Source organism: Dipodomys spectabilis, unplaced genomic scaffold (assembly GCF_019054845.1).
Source record: "Dipodomys spectabilis isolate Male_0828 unplaced genomic scaffold, ASM1905484v1 ptg000096l, whole genome shotgun sequence".
Classification (NCBI taxonomy): Eukaryota; Metazoa; Chordata; class Mammalia; order Rodentia; family Heteromyidae; genus Dipodomys; species Dipodomys spectabilis.
This window is the reverse complement of record NW_024870773.1, coordinates 25,904,208-25,927,047: the sequence shown is the minus strand read 5'-3', so window position 1 is coordinate 25,927,047 and position 22,840 is coordinate 25,904,208. Positions and strand designations below refer to the sequence as shown.

Here is a 22,840-nt window from a genome sequence, read left to right as displayed (position 1 = left end):
CCTGGGTTCGGTTCCTCAGCACCACATAAGCAAAAAGAAAAAAGCCGGAAGTGGCGCTGTGGCTCAAGTGGTAGAGCGCTAGCTAGCCTTGAGCTGAAGAGCTGAGGGACAGCGCCCAAGCCCAGAGTTCAGGCCCCACTACCGGACTCAAAAAAAAAAAAAAAACAAAGAACTCCCACTCATCTGGTCGAACCACTACTAAATATCCCCATGCTGCTGATCATATGTATGGTGTATAACATGTGAACACCGTTATATGTTAAAGACTGTGATAGACAATTCGCTCCAGGAAAGTTAGAATGAACTTGTGACTTTAAATGAGCATCATTATTCCACAATACTGTGAAATTCCGGAAATTATGTAATCACTTAATCACAATCAGAAAAAAAAAAGAACCTCGGGGAAGGTAGGGAGGGAGGGGATCCTAGGGGGAAAACAATGGAGGGGGTAACAATGTTCAAGAGGAAGTGTACTCATTACCTCACTCATGTAACTGTAACCTCTGTATAGTATCTTTACAATTAAAAAAAAAAGAAAAAAAATCATTCTTTACAGCTTGTGTGGGGAGGAAGGGAAAAGTTGGGGAGATGGGAAAGGAAAGGATGGTAAAGGGAAAACAAAGGAGGGGGTAACAATGCTGGATAGGCAATGTACTCATTCATTACCTTACCCATGTAAGTGTAATCTCTTTGTACAGTATCTTTACAATAAAAAAATATTTAAAAAAATTTTAAAAATACTATGGAGAAAGAAAATACAGTGGTGCTATGGTAGAGTTGTAAGATGGTACAATGTTAGAGCTACATTACAAATTTAATTTTTAAATCTATGTGCCCCAAATTTGTACAGCTACTTTGAAATAAAAACAAATTTAAATTCTAAAGTATTTATAATTCTGAAGTATTTTTAAATTCTAAAGTATTTATAATTTTAATATGGTCAAACATTCAATGCAGTAAGTATAAGCCTAAAATAGACAATTTTTGTATAAATAATAGGAAGAGACTTACAACTCCTAACAACACACTGTAATTCATAATGAATAGCAAAAAAGAAAGAGTTCTAAAGAGTCCTGAAGGAATTTAACCACAAAAAAATTCACAAAGCAAAAACAAAACAAACAAGCAAAAACAAAACAGGTCTCAGCACGCGCGCACACACACACACACACACACACACACACACACACACACACATAAAGTACAGCCAGGTGCAGATGGCTCACGCCTGTAATCCTAGCTACTCAAGAGGCTGAGATCTGAGGATCACAGTTCATAGCCAGCCTGGGCAGGAATGGCTGGGAGACTCTTATACCACCAGAAAACCAGAAGTGGAGCTTTGATTCAAAGTGATAGAGCATTAGCCTTCAGCAAAAAAGCTCAGGGGCAGTGCTCAGGCCCTGAGTCAAGCCCCATGAGTGAGACACACACAAAAAAAAGTGCATGCGAATCTTTATAACTCTGGAGTGTTAAATGTCAACAAGAAAACATGAGTTGGAGAGTGACTAGTAACTAACAAACCCCTAATCCTATCACCTGAACCTGTACTCTTTACCATGGGACTAATGAATACAACATTTCTTTTGGAGTTCACCTTGAAAAAGAGAAACCTAAAAGATTTAGATTTCCTGGATACAACAGAAAATATGCATCTCATTTCTACACCAAAGTTCTCTCAATCTGTATTTCCTTCCCCCATGCTTCAAATGACTTACAAAACACACAGTAGTAACTGTGTGTTACTACATCAATTAGTGAACTTCACTCAACAACAAAACCTGGCAGTGGTTCTATGCACTGTACTAGGTGGTACTTAACTGAGAATAAAAGGAAAAAGGAAGAGTAACAAATAATTATGTATTCTCTTGTAAGTATTAATTCTGTGACTTCAGTAATAACTTCATATAGTATGAGAAATGTTATTTTAATAGTTTCCAAAAACTTCATATAAAAACACTAAATAAACATGAGTTATAGATTTCCAAAAGAAAAATGACACACCTGGTTGTTCTGAGCCTCTGAGTTTTTTACAACCAGTTTTGGAGAGCACATTTTTACCAGCACATGATCAGGTGTTAAGTCTGCAGACATGGCATCTCTGTCCACCTCCTCCCTCAAGGTAAACACTGACTCACAGAAACAACAGCCTGGGTTCAAATATTGGGGAACCCACAAGCAAGGGCCTCATATCACTCTCCTGTTTAATTGCTTTCCAGATTTAAAAAAAAAAAAAAAGGTGTCAAGTGAAGCCAGTAAGATGAATGAGCGCAAAATTAAATAAAAAAAATTAAAAAAACAAGCTAACTCTTGTGATGTTTGATGACACTGAATTCTTTCATCTCTGGACATAATCTATTGATACAAGGTAAACAATGGAGTGGAGACCACCCACAGAAGCACCTTCTCCTCCCTCCTCAGACAAGTTTGCCTTAGCACTGAGGTCGTCACAAACGCCAGGCAGGGTCAGAGACCTGGGAAAGGCATCATGACTGCCCTTCTTTCTACCTCGTGGCTACCCTGGAGAAAGGAAGACCCAATAGAGTCCTTTAGTCTGTACAATCAGTGCAGAGAACTGATATTACAAACACTAAAAATCCATATTACTTAAGTAATTCTGAATTTTAGTTGTTCTCAAATTGACCTTTTACATACTCTTTTTTTCCTGCTGGAAAAGCTAAAACAAGAAAAGAAAAGAAACCCCAAAAGTGCATACAATATCCATGAACACAGAAGTAGTGCTATCTGGTCCATGCAAGTAGAGCTGAGTAGTAGCAGAAGGAAACACCAGAACTGTCCTGCCTCATGCTTTTTCACTCTGACATCCTGCTTGAAGATCTTGTCAGGCCTAAGGCTGCTAGCTGCACAGGGATGTCCGGGAGACTGAGATCCCCAGCCAGGCCTGAACTGGGGGCAGGAGAATCAGCACCTGGGAAGTATATTCTTCAGGTGACTGCAGTAAGTGGCCAAGTTTCTGTAAGACAAGTTAGAGAGACGGCAGTGAGGCCAGGATGGGGATGCTGTCACAAAGCCTGAGTATCTTTCCGAGGTGGTGACAGCTCACTGCAAGTCACTACTGCACTGTGCCAGGAGAGCCGGGTGTAGTCTGGACATGGGACGAGGGGAAGGTGCCTTATTTAGGGAAGCAGTCAGAACTCCCCTGCTCCAGAGGCACAAAAGAACAGAAGTAGCGCCACAGGACCTAACCCAGAGCAGACTCCTGCAGGAACATCATCCCTGGAAAGCGGAGTGTACCCCCCCTATTCAAGGTCTCAGGAAAGGAACCTGGAGGAAAATCAGGGCAAGGAACACAGACAGACCCTTCCCATACAGAAGACAAGAAAAACTCTTGATTTGCATAAAAACTTAAATCTGTAATGACTAACTACTGTTTTGGCTTAAATTGCCAAGCTGCACAGTACTGTTTCAGAAGCCATAAATCATCATTTATTACAAAGAATGCAAAGTTCTTTGCTTAAAACACCATGAAGTACCGACGCGTGACAAATGTTATCTCTAGAAGATAACCAGCAGTCACATCTTCTAGATCCGCCCATGCCCAGCGGGGCACAGCACTCACTGTGTTCTGCTATGAGCCAGCTCCTCCGTAACAATACTGCCTGGTTGCTAATAAAGTCCTACTTTTGACCAAACAAAATACTTGGTTGTGTGCAGCATGTGATAGGATGAGTTATAGGCCCTCCTCAACACAGTGAGAAAAAAGAGCAAAGCCCCACCACCAACATGGACTAAGAGCCCCGGGAAAAGAGAGATTTACTACGGAGCTTGAAAAATGCGCCAAGACCATACCAAAGCAGCCGTGGTCCGCGACAGGGTGGGTCATTGCTAGGCAGGGAAGCGTGTACCTGCACAATTCCTATACAGAAGCTCAGTGCCTCCAAACACCCCAGAGAAAAACAGTCAGAGCCCACAGGACTCTCCTTGGCTCTTACCTGTGTTTGTACCTGCCATCCTACCTCCTGCACACCATTCATCTGAGAGAGGCTGCAGAGAGGCTGCCCATTCACCCCTAATCTTCTAGTAATACAGGAAATTAATGGCAACATCGAGAAAAAGAAACACTAGCATTCTGACCTGGAAAATTGGAACTATGATGTAAGACATAACGTGTTCTAGCCAAAAGGCGGATCGACTTAAGAAAGTTTTTCTCTAGTCTTAAAAAAAATAGCAAGTATATGTTCCACAGCCCAGATACTTAAAGATTTAAACCTTCTACAAAGCAACAGAAGCTGGGTGCCAGTGGCTCACATTTGTAATCCTAGCTACTCAGAAGACTGAGATCTGAGGACTAAAGTTTGAGCCAGCCTGAGCAGAAAGGTCCCTGAGACTCTTATCTCTAGTTAGCCAGCAAAAAGCTGGAAGTGGAGGTGTGGCTCAAGTGGTAGAACCAGAAATGTTCAAGTCCCAGTAGTGGCACACACACAAAGAAAAAAAAAAAAAAGCAACAGCAATGAGCTCCTGCTTCACCACCTTATAACCCAATAGAATGAGAAGTAAAAGGGGAATGGCGAGGTGAAGGCACAGGGGGCTGGCCCTGGCCTGGCGAGCAGGCAAGCTGCGTCTCCTCAGGGCGCCTCTGTGTTCTCCTGGTAGGACCTGGGCGCCTCTAACACGGAACACTGCCTCCATTCACTTAAACCCACTCTCACTGTTACAATCTCACCGAGGGATAACTCTACTCACCAGTGCACACGGCCGGGGCACAATACACTCCCTGCAAAGTCCAAAGTGGCATTTGGTGAGAGAGGCCAGAGGAAGAAAAAGGCCAATCTTTAAAAGAGGGGGGGGGGGGGCCGGAAGTGGCGCTGTGGCTCAAGTGGTAGAGCACTAGCTTTGAGCTGAAGAGCTGAGGAACAGCACCCAGGCCCAGAGTTCAGGCCCCATGACCAACAAAAATAAATAAATTAAATTAAATTAAATATGGGGGACAAGAAAGCACATAGAAAGCCCCTTGATATATGCGAGCGCAACACTGACAGCACACCTAGCAGAGAACCAATGCCAAATTCAGAATTCAGTCCCGGGCAATCTGTGAGGGCCAAAGAGCCTCCTAAGATGGGAAGATGGCCAAACAAGTCTGCTGTTTTTCCTTACAGTCGGGACTCATCCAGAAACATCTGGAAGGCATCCTTTTACACAACATATTCTAACATGCAACACACACTCCTGAAACACATTAACAGGTACAACTCTCACATAGAAGCCAACACATACATGCATCACAGTACACAACTCACATACCAACACACATGCAATGTACCACACAACATACTCCTGACACACATTAACACATTCCATACAAGACAAACTCACACAACACACCCTCATGCAGTACCACCACACAATACAACATACATACACATATTCTACTAACGAAGTACTCTCTCCTATAGTCAGAGCACTTTTAGGAAAAGAAGGAAGGTCAGTCCAAGGGCAGCCAGCTGAGCTGGGCATAAGGAGCCTTGTACTGATTGCTGCTGCTGCTGCTTAACTTCCTGGGTTTCCATCCATTAGTTCAGAAAATGGAAATGGTAAATAGAGGCAACCCCAAGGTTTAACCTCAATATTCAGGGAGTTGAATTTTCTACTCAAAATTGTCCTTGGAAGGCAAGCAAGTCTCACATAGCCACCTTAGTAGATGGGAAATACATGATTTTAAAAAAAAGAAGTATGCCTAAAATCATTTACACGTCCTTTTAAGAACAAAGAAGTACACATCCAGAGTCAATGTTGTCATTGGTCAATAGCCTCGCACCCTGATGCCCCAACACCTCCCCCACAGGCCTCCAGGGGGAACAGGAAGGGCCTAGAGAAAGTGGGAGAGCCTCACAGGACAGACCACCCACAATGCCATTACCTCCCTGGCAAAAGCTGGCCCCGGCCCTAATGTCCTGAGTGCCTGCACCCAGGCTCCCAGGATTGGCCCAGCTGCTGCTTCTCTGAACATCCTGTCAAGCCCATTCTTCTGACACTGAACACCACCGACTTACAGTAGGTCCTGTTGAATTATTTGTTGTTGTTATTTTCTGTCACTCCTGAATTTCTCAAATGCTATATCTCAGCTCTTTCTGGATTATAAAACAGGCTGCTATCATGCCTACAGTGTCTAATACTCAGCTTCACTCAAAAATCTGCTAAGGAAATAAATGCTTAAGGAAATGAGGTAATTTAAAAGCTCTCATATGGCAAAAGCAATCTCTAATGAAATCAATTACAATCCAATGTAATTGTACTAAGTGTAAGGTGAATGCAAGCACACACACACACACACACACACACACACACATACACACACAATTGCACCAAAGTATACATCAACGTGCAAAAACATGTTCACTTAAGAGCCTACTGCATTTTGTATTTAATACATGGCAAACAACAACAACATAACAAATCTACCTAATTTAAATCTTCAGAGGTTGTTTTAGTGCTGAAGCAATTACCCTTCAAGCAACTATATCCTGTAGGAAACTGCAGACATTCCAAGTATAAAATAGAGAATGGTACAAACAGAATTTTCAAGGTATGACAAAAGCCAGTTGGCCTTTTTCACAAAGCTACATCTAATTTGGATACCAAATGGATACCATATCCCATTGTCAGTTGCTGCTCAGGTTATATCATTTCTATCATTAGAAGCCAATGTTAGAATTTGTTCTGTATTTCATACCACACTTTGGTGTGGGGTATTCCCAAATGAAGACTAGAAAGGGTCCTCAGAAATAAAATAATCAGCACCCTAATGCCAAGAAAGAAAGAGTACATAATAGGACAACATAATTTTATCTTCATTGCAGGTAACAAGTGTTGAAACCAGTCTGCTGAGCCTGAGCACATAGACATAGAGAAAGATCAGCCAAGATCCATGGGAAAAGGTTTAAATTTTTCCATAAATAATCCACAGAGCAGATGATGCTTAGGTTTACTGAACAGTCTCTTGCTCAAAAGAAAGATTCTTTTGACAGGTTATCGAAGATTCATAGCAGAACACACACACACACACACACACACACACACACACACACAGAATAAGGGCCTATTCATTAGAAAGAAGACAGAACAGGGGCTGGGAAGGTGGCTCAGTGATAGAGCACTTGCCTTGCATGCATAAGGCCTTGGGGTCAATTCCTCAGCACCACATAAGCAGAAAAAGTCGACTGTGGCACTGCAGCTCAAGTGGTAGAGCGCTAGCCTTGAGCTGAAGAGCTGAGGGACAGCACCCAGGTCCAAAGTTCAGGCCTCATGACTGGCCAAAAAAAATGAAAACAAGAAAAAAGAAAGAAGACGGAACAGAAGAAAGAATGAAGGAAGATGGAGAATAAAAATATGGGAGAAGGGGCTGGGAAGGTGGCTCAGTGGTAGAGTGCTTGCCTTGCATGCATGAGGCCCTGGGTTCGATTCCTCAGCACCACATAAGCAGGGGGGAAAAAAAGCTGGAAGTGGCGCTGTGGCTTAAGTGGTAGAGCTCTAGCCTTGAGCTGAAGAGCTGAGGGACAGTGCCCAGGCCCTGAGTTCAAGCCCCACAACCGACCAAACAAAGAAAAAAAAGAAAAGAAAAAAAATGGGAGAAAACGATGACCCAAGAAGAACCTGGAATGTAGAGTAAGGAGACAAGTGATATTAAACAGGTGACTCTGGTTATCACGTCAGATAAAGCAAAAGTTGGTCTCAGTGACCAAGAGCAAGAGTATCTGTCATCTGAACCAGCTGTCTGTATTAAAGCAAAACTGATTCACAGTGCAGTGTAATGATCAGCTACAGATAATCAAATTAATATTATCTACTAAAGTCAAATTGCATCTTTCTTTAAGATTGGGTTATTATGTAAATAAGGAGAGGCTGTAGATTTAAAACACTTAAATGGGCCAATATCTTGTTTCCCTGAATTCTGATTACCAGGGTACCAGCTGAGACAAGACTGAGTAGCTTTTTACAGCTTAGGGAACAGGTGCAATCATAAATATGCAAAAACTATCCAGAGACAATTAATATTCCACACTTTATGTTTAAACTTGTCGCATGATTTCCAAGATGTGGGACACATTCACACTATTTTCTACAAGGACATCCAATATAAACACATAGTACAAAAACTATCTGTGTTTTGTAATTTATTTTATTTGGCAGGAAAAGTCCTTTGGGATTGCCGATATTAGACTATCCATCTTTTATTAATGATAAGCTACACATTTTCTGACTGAGGAAGTAGGAAGTCACCATGGCCTAAAAACTATACTCCATCAACCCATGTTAAAGGAAAATACATATTAATACACACAGATATACACATACAGGCATACATATAATTAGCTGCTCAGATAGATGATTTCAAAATTCTAATACAAAGGGAACAAATGAGGGTGTGAATCAGAATGAAGACGCATATTCTAAAACTTCCCAATCTCCCAATATGACTTTCATTTAGCCAGGCATCAGTGGACCACACTTGTAATCCTAGCTACTCTCTCAGGAGGCTGAGATTTGAGGCTCAAGGTTCAAAGATAGCCTGGACAGGAAAGTTTGTGATACTCATCTCCAATTAATCACAAAAAAAAAAAAAAAAAAGCCAGAAGCAGAGTTGTAGCTCAAATGGTAGTATACTAGCCTCCAGCTGAAAAATCTCAGGGACAGTGCCCAGGCCCTGAGTTTAAGCCTGATATTGCCAAAAAATAAAAATAAATGAACTTTATATATTCTAAAGAGGTTCTTTAATAATTAGCTTATATTTCACAATTATAGGTAATCACTAAATAGCTTCCTCTCAAAGATCTAAAAGTATAAATGAGGTTACAAAGCCAGGAACCTGCCAACTTTATTAAACAAATTATAGTTACGAAAATAAAGTCTCTTTCTGAGACTACACTTGCTGAAAATACCCCTCATAGACTATCAGAAATGGACTTGGACAATTATGCCCAGGTAGAAAAGGTGTCATTTGTGATACAGCAAAGTATAATATAAAAACAAGAAATCACCACATATAACCATACAACTTGCTATCTTTTTGGAAAATTCTGCTTCTTGACCTGGGGAAGTAGCTTACTCGTAAAATATTTGCTCAGTTTGTGCATAGTCCTGGGCTTAATCCCCACTACTCAAAAAAGAAAAAAAGAATCAAATATAAAACTGTTTCTTCTTTCTTTGGATGAGCTTAATTTGCTTCATGAAGTTGGGCCTCAAGCAGTAGAAACTTAAAGCTGAGCCTGAACTAGAGGTAGCAGCAGCAGGAAAGAAAGAGGCCAAGCCACTAGAGAATTCCACACAATTCAGCCACATGACCTTAGGCTAGTGTCACTTCAGCTCTCCAAAGGTACTATCCTACTCTAAAATAGACCATTCTTGGTTTCTAGGAGGTATGGGAAAGGCGTTAAACACATACACAACTAATACCCTGAGCCATCAATAAGAGGTGACAAGAAATAATCTGGCAGTGTCCTGGATGTGGACAGAAATACCAGAGTTTGTTCACACCAACCAGAAACATCTGGTTTTAAAGATCCAGTTAGCTAGACTACGTGGCACACACCCATACTGAGAGATACTAGGAAGCCCAAGTAGAAGAATTCAAGGCCAGGCTTTGCAGACGCCACTGTCGACTGTGGTCACCAGCTGCCAGCCATGGTCAACCCAACCTGTTCTTCGACATTGCCGCCAACGGCAAGCCTTTGGGCCGAGACTGCTTCAAGCTGTTTGCAGACAAGGTTCCAAAGACAGCAGAAAACTTTCGTGCTCTGAGCACTGGAGAGAAAGGATTTGGTTATAAGGGTTCTTACTTTCACAGGATTATCCCAGACTTCATGTGCCAGGGTGGTGACTTCACATGCCATAAGGGCACTCATGGCAAGTCCATCTACGGAGAGAAATTTGAGGCTGAGACTTTCATCCTGAAGCATACAGGTCCTGGCATCTTGTCCATGGCAAATGCTGGCCATCATCTGCACTGTCAAGACTGATTGCTTGGACGGCAAGCATGTGGTCTTCGGGAAGGTGAAAGAGGGCATGGAAGTCATGGAAGCCATGCGGGGCTTTGGGTTCAGGGATGGCAAGACCAGCAAGAAGGACATCATTACTGACTGCGGACAACTCTAATACGTTTGATTTGGTTTACCATAACCACCAGACCATTCCTTCTGTAGCTCAGGAGCACACCCTTCCACCCCATCTGCTTGCAATGTCCTGTCATCTTTGTGCCCTCACTGCAGTTCTTTGGGTTCCATGTTTTCCTTACTTCCCCTCCAAATCTAGCTGGATTGCAGAGTTAAGTATATGATTATGAATAAAAACTAAACAACAGTGAAAAAAAAAAAGAATTCAAGGCCAGCCTGGGGAACAAAGTGGGATCCCACCAAAGATTATTATGTATATATAGGAAATGTGTAGGAATATAACGTATATGTAGAAAAACAGTATAATGAACCCACTAAAAATTGTTTTAAAAGGGGAGGAGCAAGCAAGGAGGCTAAGAAAGAGTAATATAGATGGGTAAATTTGACAGAAGTGCATTATATGCATCTATGTAAATGTTACAATGAAACCACATTGTATTACTAATTTATGTCAATGAACTTTTTTTTCAGAAAGGAAAAGTCCTAGTCATGCATCATCCACTCCTACCAGGACTCCAGTTCTGGGGAGGGGTGCACATATGAGCACTGTTCATGTCCATTAAGGATGGCCCCTATCCCTCCATGAACTGGACATCACTACTGAAAGGAGAGGCACTTAACACAGAACAAAAGCACTCTACATAAGACAACTAAAAATTGATTGCCTCATAAGTGATTGGTGGCTACTTAAAAATGATCACAATCATTCTGGTTAGGCGAAAGGAAGCTTCAAGAGGTCATTCTTTTCCTGGAGGGACACTGAAGAGGCTATTCCTGGAACCTCATTTAAAATCCAGTTTCCCAGAAACAATAGAACCAGGAATCCACAGTACTGTCTCTTGACCAAAAAGAATATGATTTGTGATTCAACTATATCACACACCCAGCCACTGGATTCTAAAGGATGCTGTGGTACAGAAAAGTTAACCCAAAGGGGCTGCATTTTCCTCTTTTGTCTTCCATGAAAAACATCCAAAAGTTTCAAATACAGAGGAAATGTAAAGGACACCCTTTTATCTGGCCCCTACATCACAGGTTAAATTTAAATGTAAAGTTCTAGGGACTGCTAGCTGAGAAAGATACAGCGCGTGCTTCGATGCATTACAGTCACCTGGAACAGAAATTGGGCTTCATCCACCCCACCCCATGAGTTGATGCTTAATAAGGAACGGCTTAATAAGGAATGGTTCACTCTCTACCTAATGCCTGGGATGACCAGAAATCCATCAGCCACCGACTGGGCCAAGGCTAGAGCCCTGAGTTTGGTGTTAAGGGGAAGCCGCTCCAAACTTGAGTGCTCTTTTACCTGAGTTGAAAATTCTTTACAAAACCAGATTTCCAGTACTTGCAATGGATCCTAACCATCTGAAACCCTGTCTCCTAATCTGCACATCTCCTGCAAAAGCTGGTTTTTTGTTTTACTCAGTGCCGGGGATCAAACATAAGTACTCTACCACAAAGCAGCACCTTCAACCCGACTCCTTTGGAAAGCAAGGACTAAAAACAATCACCATGGAAGCAGCTGAAAACCACAAGACACCTGTAATGAGGTTTGTTCTCCATCTTTGTCTCCAGAAACTTGCTATTCCAAATACTCCCCTCTATGCCACATTATCTCTCAAAAGATAACCATAATGACCAAACCTGGCAGCCTGATCATCACCGATTTAGTCAGCCCTGGGCACTTCTTTTCCCTATATGTGTATCCCCAACCAGAAGATTCCGTCAGGACTGACAGAGGGGACCCCTCCATGGAACTTCCTGCCATCGTCTATCTACCCAAGAGTCCTCCCCAAATGCTTCCTGCAGTCACAGCGGACAAAGACTTCCACACACCACTTTCAGAAAGTAATAGAGAATTCTGAGTCCAATGCTAAACTCGACAAAACATCAACAACATGACAAAATTCAAGGCCACCTCATGCCCTGTGTCCAGGGCCATATTTAAGGTAGGTTACTAAAGGAAGAAATAGAAAATGAGACCTGAAAAGGAAACTTCAAAATAATCAACCACCACTAAGTGATTCCAAGAACCCACATTCTCTTCCTAATAACAAAGAAGACATTTTAAAATACCAACTGGCATCACAAGTCCCTTACTGGTACTGATGTTTGAAAGGAAACAAAATAAAATCAAATTCTACTTCCTTTTTATGTATTAATTTGTACACAAATAACTCTGGGAGCAATGCTTCATCTGGACTCTGATATGCTAGTTCTCATTTGGTTTGGCCAATGTTGTAGCCATAGGTGGAAGGCTAGTCATGTTCAAGACTGACCATGGTCATTTGAGCTAAAGGCAAAATGAAATTTTATATATACACATACACACACACACACACATATATTCTGGGTTTGTATTTTAAAAGAAAAAACTTATTAAAGTAGATTAAGAGGAACAAATCTCACAAAAAATTAAAAGTTCAAAAGGCATGGGATTGTAAAATATGACGCCCACCGAAGGCGTCCAGAGGGAGGGCCCGGACTCAGACCGAGCTGTCTCCAGAAGCCTCTGCCTGCACAGCTGGCTGCAGGAGCAGGCACCCAGTCAGGGCGCTGGCCTTGCTCACAGACAGCCGCAGGGCTCATACGTGAGGCTGCCTGAGTGGCCTCCACCTGACCGGGAAGTTCCGGTATCTCCAGTTCCCAGCTCAGAGCTGACCGGTAGGGCACAGCTCGCCCTCTTCCTCATGTCCAAGAGGAAGGAGGTCCAAAAGTCACTGGCAGCTGAAGCTTGACTTTCCAGGTCGCTGGCACCCCAGAAGTGGAGGAGACCTCTACGGAGGTTCAAGGACTGACCCCAGGTACACCTTGGAGCCTGACAAGTTAGCCTGCCAGAAATCTACAGGTTAGAAACTATTAAGGCCATCCTACACAAACATTCCTCCTGCAGTCTTCTTAAAAAGCAAATAAATAGATACCTAAATTAGGAAACACCAGGGTTTTTTGTTTGTTTGTGCCAATACTGGGGCTTGAACGCAGGGCCTGAGCACAGTCCCCCAGCTTTTTCAGGCTCAAGGCTGGCACTCTGGTATTTGAACCACAGCTACACTTCCAGTTAACTGGTGATGAGAGTCTCATGGACTTTCCTGCCCATCCTCAGATTTCAGCCTCCTGAGTAGCTAGGATTACAGGCATGAGCCCCTGGTGCCTGGATACCATTAAAGCTTTGAAGATCGTCCTTGAAGGCTGGTAGGTCGGTAGGTCGGTAGGTAGGTAGGTAGGTAGGTCGGTAGGTAGGTATGTAGGTAGGTAGGTAGGTAGTAAATGTTGCCGAAATATCTACCAGGAAAGGTAGCCTGAGAGAAGAGCAAAAGGGGACCTCCATGACTTTGTCCAAAAAGAAATGTACTCATTACTTGGCTTATAAAACTGTAACCCCTCTGCATATCACCTTTATAATAACAAAAAAAAAAAAAAGAGTGAGAAAAAAAGGTCCCTCCAGCACTCAGTCCCTCTTCACTGGATAGCTACTCTTTTCCACCTGCTTTCTCTTAACGGTCAAGGTATAACCTCAAATCTCTCTTTCTGTGTTGCTTTGTTTTAAAGAAGAAAAAAGCTAGGAACAGGAAGCTGTGGGAACCCCTTCCCAGCTGGCAGCACTGGAAGGAAAAAGTGGAAGTGACTACTTGCCAGGCAGACTGTGACCTCGCCCCAGTTGAACTATACTGCAATGCTCAAGGTAGGTTTTCCTTAGCCCTGCTCTAAGGGGGATTAGAGGAAACTGAGGCTGGGAGTGACTGACTCACCCCTCAAGACGATGCTATGTGTGAACCAGAAGAACCTCCCAAGTGGGCAGATATGTAGGTTCCGAACTCCTCAAGACCTGGCTCAATCACCTCAAAATAGGGTCTAGAAAAATGCAGAAGAGATTCAAGAAACAAAGAAGATTGCCCAAAAGTCAACAGTAGATCCGTGTGCTTTCAAGTCTCACTCTGCTCCCTCATACAATGCTCAAGTGAACCTGACCTCCCACAGCACATGGCCAACTAAAAAAGCCTAGCCGTTCCTCTCCTCTGACAACAGCAGGATTTGCAACTGTGCTGAGATGTACGTGACATTCTTTCTTTTCTTTGAGATGTTGTCCGGGATGGTCTTGAACTCCTGGACTCATTTGATCTTCACACCTTAGCCTCCTGAGTACCTGGCACTCCAGCTATGTGCCATTACACCAGCTGACATTTTTGTGTAACATTTAGTAGTAAGTTACATTTGGTCAGCACATGGGCAACTTTAATTCATATTATTTTGCTCATTAGGAAAGATCCAGAATCTCCAATAAGACTTAGTAACACCATTTGCATGTCAGGTGGAACTGGCCCACCAAACTTGTTTTGCCTCTCTTGATCCTTCCTTGGAAAGACTGTCAGGGCAAATGCTACATTTTCATTTCCATAGGTCAGTGGGGCAGTTAATTAATCACATATACAAAATAAATGCTCAGGATTTTTCCCCTGGGAGTGACAAAGTCAAGAAATGTGGCTTCAAGTCAGTGTCCACCTCCATCTGCTATGGAAGCAAGAACGCACCTCCCTCCCCCTGCCATGTCTTTTTTTTTTCTTTTTAGGTCCGGTCATGGGGCCTGAACTCTGGGCCTGGGCGCTGTCCCTCAGCTCTTCAGCTCAAGGCTAGCGCTCTACCAATTGAGCCACAGCGTCACTTCCGGCTTTTTTTTCCTGCTTATGTGGTGCTGAGGAATCGAACCCAGGGCCTCAAGCATGCAAGGCAAGAGCTCTACCACTGAGCCACCTTCCTAGCCCTTGTCTGCAGTTCTGTCTCACAGACTCCATTCAAGTGGGAGAGTCTCTCTGTGCCCAGAAGACAGGCCAGTCCCAGTAACATCTTTTTCCTCAGCCTGAAGCTGAAGTCTTCAAATGAGCCTCCATCATCTGAGCCTCTGTACCACCCTCCAGCACGGAGCTGCGGGAGCAGAAGATGCAACTGTGCTCCACTGAACCAAAATATCTGCTCCCAAAAAGCAAGTGGACTGTTTCCACTTGGTGAGCTCTACCACACTGAGCTTGCGGTACTGCTTGTTAAATGAATTACTAATATAACAGTCATCTGCTTTGATCCTCACTGATCTACTGACCATGGGCTTCCAAGAATAGTACTTCTACAGCCCCATTGCTAGAGCAATCGGCTCCTCGCTGAGCACCTGTGGCCCCCCCCAGGACAAGGACTCGAGTCTCCTCTGGAGGTCGAGTCTCCAGCCTACTCCACCCAACAATGCCCTTAGCATCCTATGCAGAGTAGAATGATGACTGTCTCCAGTACGACTTTGCAACATCAGTTGACCAAGGGTAGTCAGAACATTCTCAAAAATCAAGCAGATTTTCATGATAGTTTAAGAACTTTTCAGGAAGTAGAGGATATTGCTGCCACTTCCTCCTCAAACTAAGGATCAGAAACCAGATATAAAGCCTTCCGCTGTTTTAAATCTTGTTGAAACTACCTGTAATCACATGAGAGGAAAAGGAAAGAAGACAATAAACAGAAAGCTACCTCAAATAAACACTAATAAGGAATGATCGAGAAAACTGCTCAATCAACCCAATGAGTAAAAACCATGCCAAAGTCACAAGAGGTCTTCGGATTGCAAAAGTGTGTGTCCTGATTCAAACTAGGAAGGGTGATGTGCTTACATATAACATGCATATATGTAACATATAACATGCATATGGAAATGTGTGTATTCACACATAACATTTTTTTTCTGCTTATGTGGTGCTGAGGAATCAAACCCAGGGCCTCATGCATGCAAGGCAATCACTCTAACACTGAGCCACCTTCCCAGCCCTCACACATAACATTTTTATAATCTTAGTATTTTATTCTTTCTCAAACAAATAGAGGAACAGGTATGATTAACCACATATTTCAGTTATACATACTATAAAGACCAACTGTGCACGTGGGTAAACATGAAGAAATTCCTCTCTATGATGCTGAGGGAATTTAGTTTGGATCTGACTAGCAATCTCCCATCTTTTAGGACACAGAAATTGTTTTTCCAAATTAATAAGCAAGGAAAGATTTTAAACCATCAGCCCAGAAGAAGATCAGTTCTGCCCATTATCAATCACAGACTTTCTCTAATACTTCCCATTCCTGGGTAATTTCTTTATCTGATTTTTTAGACCTACTCTGCAAACACTTTAAGACTGAACTCTCTCTATTCGTAATTCCCACAGCACAAACTGCATTGTACCATCCAATATATCCAAAACAATGAAACACAGAGAGAAGGGACTTGTTATAATTTTAAGTTTTACCACTCTGTATCTTAGCATTTTTCCTCTTTTGTTTCAAGAGTTTACTAAAGCTAATTCCTCGATTGGATAGTGAAGAAAAAAGAGGCCCTTGGAATATGTGTACAATCAGAAGAGATTAAGTATTCACTCCTCTGCATGCTGACTTCTATGTTCTTGACCCATGTTGGCTGGGATTCCTAGTTCAAGCCTCTTTAAGAGTGTTACTTATTATCGTCATAAACAAATAGATGTAATTATTTCTTTTGAGGCCTGACAAGCTATTGACCCTCAGCAGAAAAGGACAGAGAACTGGCAACAATAAAAGTAACCCCTGTGTGGAGTATACATGTGCTCGCGCGCGCGCACACACACACAGGAAAATTAAGGTCAGCAACATTGAGTCAGAGTCAGAAAAGGAAAGTAGAATTGAGAAGAGTGAGCCAACAATAAGTATCCAAAACCCTATCACATCACCCAACAGTGCTGTCCACATTACAAAAAAAAGTAATGTCTCATCTTCCCAGAATAAATGCTAATATGCAAGACTAAATAAAACAACTATAACCAGGAGTTGTTGTTGTTGCTGTTTTTTAATGTGCCTGAGAGATGATAAGAACTCCAAATGATCTTAATAATATGACTAGGATTTGAACTGGTGAGTCAGATTATATACATGACATCAAAACTAAGATTATTCAATATTCTTTTTTCAATTCAGAAGAATGCTACACCTCATTTCATAAGTCACTGCTTTAAAAAGATCAGTTCTAAAAAAAGAGACAACCCATTTGAAAAAGGCTGGGAGGAAGAAGGCAAAAAGTGACTCATAATACCCAACAGCTTAGAGCCTCCAAACCATAACAAGAATTTAGAACAAGTGGGTCCAGTATGAAGCAAAACAGAGACATTGTAAGCTTTAACCTCATAAAGTTCAGACCTATATAGCATGATTATAACACTGCAAAAGTCTTACTAGCACCTGGAAGTGAGTGTGTGTGTGTGTGTGTGTGTGTGTGTGTGTGTGTGTGTGTGTGTGTGTGTGTGTGTGTGTGTGTGTGTGTGTGTGTTTACATAGTTTCCTGGCTAAATCTGACATCTGCATTTATCAAAAAAAAAAACATTCAAACCCATTTATTTCCATAATTCTGAAGACCTCTTAAAATTCAAGTCTACGTATTTAAAATCCTATACATAGTAATGTCAATGTACAGCTCTTTACTGCATATAGTATATACATATGCTATATTTAAATACAGGCAACAATACTGTAACTTTATTGTGTGAAATCTTCCCTTTTTCATCCACCACAATATTTACAGTTGCCCATGACAACTTGCAGCTGGACGTCACAAAGTAAACAAGTGTTGATAAATGAGAGGGCCTGATTCTAATGGAGTAGCCTAATGGAGCATCACAACAATGTTCCTGAATCTATTAACCCTTTCCTTCCTCCCCTTCCCAATGTAATAAATTACCAGCAGGACTGGAAGAAAACCGGTTTCTATACACTTTTCCAGGAGTATTTTGAATGAAACAATTTGGATTGGGGGGTGGGGAGGCACACAGAAGTCACACCTAAGTCTTCTGCTTAAAACCTTTGATGATGGTCCCAGAGAGGGCCCTTGGACACAGACGCACCCCAATCAATGTGCAGCAATCACACCTTCAAGAAAAGCCCAGGAACTGGGAAGGACAGGGACACGCTCAAGTTCTAGAGTCAAGGGTGTCAGCAACCTTGTGCCCAAGGACCCCAAATCTGCCAACCTTCCAAGCTCTTTAGATTTCACTCTGCTGGCACAGACGTCCAAGCTGCAGGTAAGCCACTCTTCTGCACATTTGGGTGCTTCCCACACACAGGGAAGAACCGGCATGAAAAAGCTTTCTACCTTTTTCCTCAAGCAGTTCCTCACCCTAAGAAAATGTCAAGCTGGGCTCTATGATGGAACATAACTAAGAATCGAAGCAATCTGATGTGTTAATTAACAAAGCAGAGTGGGAACTAAGCAAGTCCCATCAGAGAAAGTTAAAAATGTTAGTGAGGATGTGACACGCTCACAATTAAAAATTCACAAAGCTGACAGTGTGGCGTGTATATTTTAAGAGAGTCCCCTCTGCAAACACCATCCAGTCTTCACAAGCTACATCACAAGGCAAATTTCCTTGAGTTCAGTGGAACAGAATTCAGTCTTACTCAGGCAGACATGGTAGCACATGGCCTGTGGTCCCAGCCACGTGGGAGGCTGAGGCAGGAGGATTCCTTCAGTGTAGACTGTTGAGCAACCCGGTGAGCCTCCAACCCTTCATGGCTTGTCAACAGTGAGAGAGGCTCCTTCTACAGCTGCTCAAGAGGCCAGGGACAAAGGCAGAGCCCGAAAGACAGGGGAGCAGTGACAAAGAAATACACTCTAGATTTCAACTACTCAATTTGTTTTGTGCTTTAAAAAAAATAAATAAAACTTTATTGGGACATTTGATTTCCTCCCCGCAGTATTCCCATGTAAAGTTTTTTTTCCTTTAAGACAAATGATATTTATTTGCATAATAATAGTGTTATTTTAGGCCTGTCAGAGCCCCCCCCAAAAAAAAGAAAAAAACTTGCACCACTCCAAAAGGCAAGGATGGAGGTAAGAGAAGGGAAGGACAGTAAACTGGGGCAGGGAGAGGGAGGGAGGCCCTACCACGACCCCACCTGGCCAGCAGGGCTGCCAGCTCTGGTGAGGCTTCGCCAGCTCCCATGCTTACACTCAGGCTCAAGTACAGAAGCAGACCCACAACCCCTGGATCCACACCAAAAATGTCTCCAGACATGTGGCTGTAAGGCTGCTCGAGGCCTGCCATGTCTCCCCACAGAGCGCTCTCACACTTTGTGACACCACTCCTCTATAGCGTGGACCAAGCCCTGCTTCCCCTGGTGAAGAAGCGCCAGGCAAGAAACAAGAAGGCAACAAATGAGCAGAAAGCACAAACTCCACGTTATGCAGCCAAGAAGTCAACCTGTAACCCCTCAGCAAACAACCAACAACCCAATAATAATGTCCAAACAACAGGAACTTATGGAGTAGCCCCAGCAGACAGACCATAGCTGGACTGGTGTCTGGAAATCTAGGTAACCGACAGTCCATTAAAGGCTGGCAGCCACATCGGAACTTGCAGAAAATAGTCTACTCTTTTTTTTCTTTCAATCTATGTCACGTGCTCAAAGTGGATTTCTTTTTTCCATCCTCTTCTGTAGAAAGGAGCATGGAAAATGCCACATCTGTTCCTATAATGCTTTCTGATAGGTTAATAAGATGATGCTAACCAACCAATTAAATAACTCTCTCCCCGTGAATTCTGATTAAAGATAATATGTGAAATCAGAACACCAAAATAATTCAAATAAAAAGTCATGCTTTCTTTGAAAGTGGGTATTTGGGGGAATTTTTTTTTTTAAGTTTGACAATGAAGGGAGACACTTGGATTTCTAAGTCCTTCAATCCTAAGGTTTCTATTAAGCAACACAAGACAAGATGATTCACCTAAGCCAGTAAAACAATTCTATGTGGTTAACAAAACATAAAATTTCAAGAGACCTAAAGCACAGCTCCATAAACCCTACGTGGGAAAAAGCCACACTTCATAATAAAGTCAGAGATGACACAACTAATGGGCTGGGGGAAGGGTAACAGGCAGGGAGTGGCAGGCCTTGGGTTTCTTTTTTTTTTTTCTTTTATCTCAAAATGTTTACGTCTCAGCATGGTTTATATAAAAACAATGATGGACTTCCTACATGCAAACTCACACACTCACCTCTGCCCAGTCATCCAATAACGCATTAAATCCTTATTTAAAAATCTGCACAAACTGGGGATTAGGCTGACTACACCTGTCTGGGGGGGTTCTGCCATCCTTTGAGAGCAGGCAAGAACTTATCACACCCCAGAAGCAAGTGCCAAACACTTCCGCTCCACAGTCTTAGAGGGAGGAGGGCCAGGATGATGCACTGTTCCTAGGCATGGCTGCAGATGTTAAGATCAACTGAGCCAACTCTGGGAGCATCAGGGAGGGGTGGGCTGCATTCAGACCCCAGCTCCCCCATTGCTAGCACGGAAGGGGACTGACATTCCACCCTGGGATAATGCAAACACAGCAGAAGTGCGTGCTTGGAGACAAGGCGTGAATGAATGGCAGGGATGCATACCACCCACCACCCGGTGTGGAAGGGAAAGCAGAGCTGGTAAACTGAGGAAGGAAAGAAGTCTGGTAAAGGATGCATACCACCTGGGTATGGAAGGGAAAGCAGGACTGGTAAACTGAGGAGGGAAAGAAATCTATCTTTAGGTTGACAAAATCCCACCGGAGCAAATGTTTTCCCACACACCCTTTCTCTAACCTCCCAGCAATCTGTCCACATTGCCCACTTGAAGTACCAGGTGAAATCCTGCACGCATTTCTCCGGAACTAACGCTGCCCTCGCATCTTCAGATGGCCGGGATGCTGACCGTGACACAACCTCTGGGACAGATTCCCTTTTCCCTCCTAGGGGAAACACCTCCTATGGCAGAACCCCAAATGTGAAACAGGAAAAAATAATAAGTCCCATCTATGGGCATTCACATTATCTTTCAACCTTCAGGTTGATCTCTTTCTTCACCATGGGGAGATTGGAGGGAGAGAAGAGGAAGAGGAGGAGAAGGAATAAAGGAAAACATAAAGTCCACACCAGCTCCTTTCCTGCTGATGAAAATTGGCACGAATGAATTTACTTTCTGGCTCCTGGCCCTCACAAACCGTTACAAAAAAAAAAAAAAAAAGTTCCCCATGTTAAACTGCTCCAAATATAAATTCGAGCCGGCAAGCCAGCCTAAAATCCACTCACCACATTAGATGTGTGTCCTTCTCAGGGCAAATCGAGTGTCTACTAAATATGTGTGTATGCATATACACATATACATATATATATATATATATATATATATATATGAGAAACATCTAGCATTTGGGAACTTTGGTGTTTTGGTCGTTTTTTTTTTTAATTCTGGGTTTTTTGAGAGGCCTGGCAAAGCCCCGAGCCGAAACTTATGACAGTTGAGCACATGATCTCCACCACCGAGAGCAAATCGACACCCTCGTGAAACCATTCACGGCCGCAGATCGGTCACAAACCCTGCACACGAGACCCGGCCACCGGCGACGTCCGGCCCGGGGGGTGGGGGGGAGTGGGGAGGCGGCGGGGCGGGGGGTGTCCGCGGTGGTACCCCCACGTCGGAACCCCAGGGCGCGCACGAACAATAGTGCTGCCACCCTCCCAGCAGCCCCGGGGCACGAGCCGGGGCGCCCGGCGGCGGGGAGGTCGGGTCCCGAAGTCCCGGGACAAGTTTCGTATGAAAATCACGGGGAGGGGAACAAGGGGAGGTGGGAGGGAGGCGGGGGGAGGACGGGGCAGAGCCCGGGCCGAGGCGCGGCGCGGCGGGCACCCGGGACGCGGCGACTCCGGCGAGGGCCCCGCCGGCCCCGGCAGAGTCGCCGCAGCCGGCCCCGCGCGGCTCCCCCGAGCCGTGCCCAGGCCCCGCCGCAGAGCGCGCGCGGGGGGCTCGCGGCGCCCGGGCCCGCCGCAACGCCAGGTGGGCGCACAGGCGCAGGGAGCCGGGGAGCCGGGCCGCGCTCGCCCTCCCGCCCGCCACGCCGCGGCCCGGGGCCGGGTCTCCGCGCGCCCCTCCCCGCCCACCCCGTGCCCGCCGCCGCCAGGCCCTCCCGGGCGGGGGGATGGGGGGCGCGGCCCGGGCCGGGCCCGGGGGAGCGGCGCGGGGTCGGGGGGAAGCGGGGGAGGCCGTTACCTTCCGACAGCTCCAGCTCCAGCTCGGCCAGGCGGGCCCTCACCTCCAGGGGCAGAGCCATGCCTTCCAGGCTGCGGTCCGCCATGCTCGCCGCAGACGCCCCCGCCCTGCCGGCCTCCTCTTTGTTCGCAGGCGGAGGTCTACGGCGGCCGCTCCCGAGTCCGGAGGACCCGCACGGAGGCGGCGGAGGCGGCGGCGGCGGCGGGCGCGGGCGCGGGAGGCCGGGCGGCGGCGGCGGCCGGCGCGCAGGGATTTCTCCTCCTCCTCCACCTCCACCTCCTCCTCCTCCTCCTCCTCCTCTTCCTCCTCCTCCCCCTCGGCGCCTCCTCAGCGCGACCCCGCCGCGGCGGCCTCGCGCCCGCTCCGCGCGCCCCCACGCGGGCTCGGCCCGCGCTGCCGCTGCCGGCCGGGCGCGGGGCAAATCGGTGGCCGCCGCGGTCACGGCCACTGGCTCGCTGCTCCGCGGCCGCCCTGCCCGGCGGGAGCGCCCGCTGCGCGCGCACGTGGCGGCCGGGGGCGCGCGGGGGGCGGGGCGCGCGCGGGGGGGATGGAGGGGGATGGCGGGGACGCGCGAGGATGGCGGAGCAGGGGGGCGCGCGCACCAGGGGCGGCGGGGACGCGCGAGGATGGCGGGGCGGGGGGACGC

At 45.0% G+C, this 22,840-nt stretch overlaps 1 protein-coding gene and 1 pseudogene across 2 annotated transcripts in view; one reads left to right on the top strand and one right to left on the bottom strand.

Annotated features, from left to right (window-relative positions):
* The window catches only part of Dip2c (disco interacting protein 2 homolog C), a 312,795-nt gene extending 290,442 nt beyond the window's left edge, over window positions 1-22,353 (bottom strand). The window contains exon 1 of one of the 2 annotated variants that reach the window (XM_042686100.1): window positions 22,195-22,353. In XM_042686100.1, the coding sequence (XP_042542034.1) occupies window positions 22,195-22,279 (85 nt within the window). In that variant the 5' untranslated portion in view covers window positions 22,280-22,353. The remainder of the gene's footprint in view (window positions 1-22,194) is intronic. The other variant, XM_042686101.1, reaches the window with a different exon arrangement.
* Window positions 9,637-10,313, top strand: LOC122113151 (annotated as a pseudogene).
* Window positions 22,354-22,840: the final 487 nt, after the last annotated feature.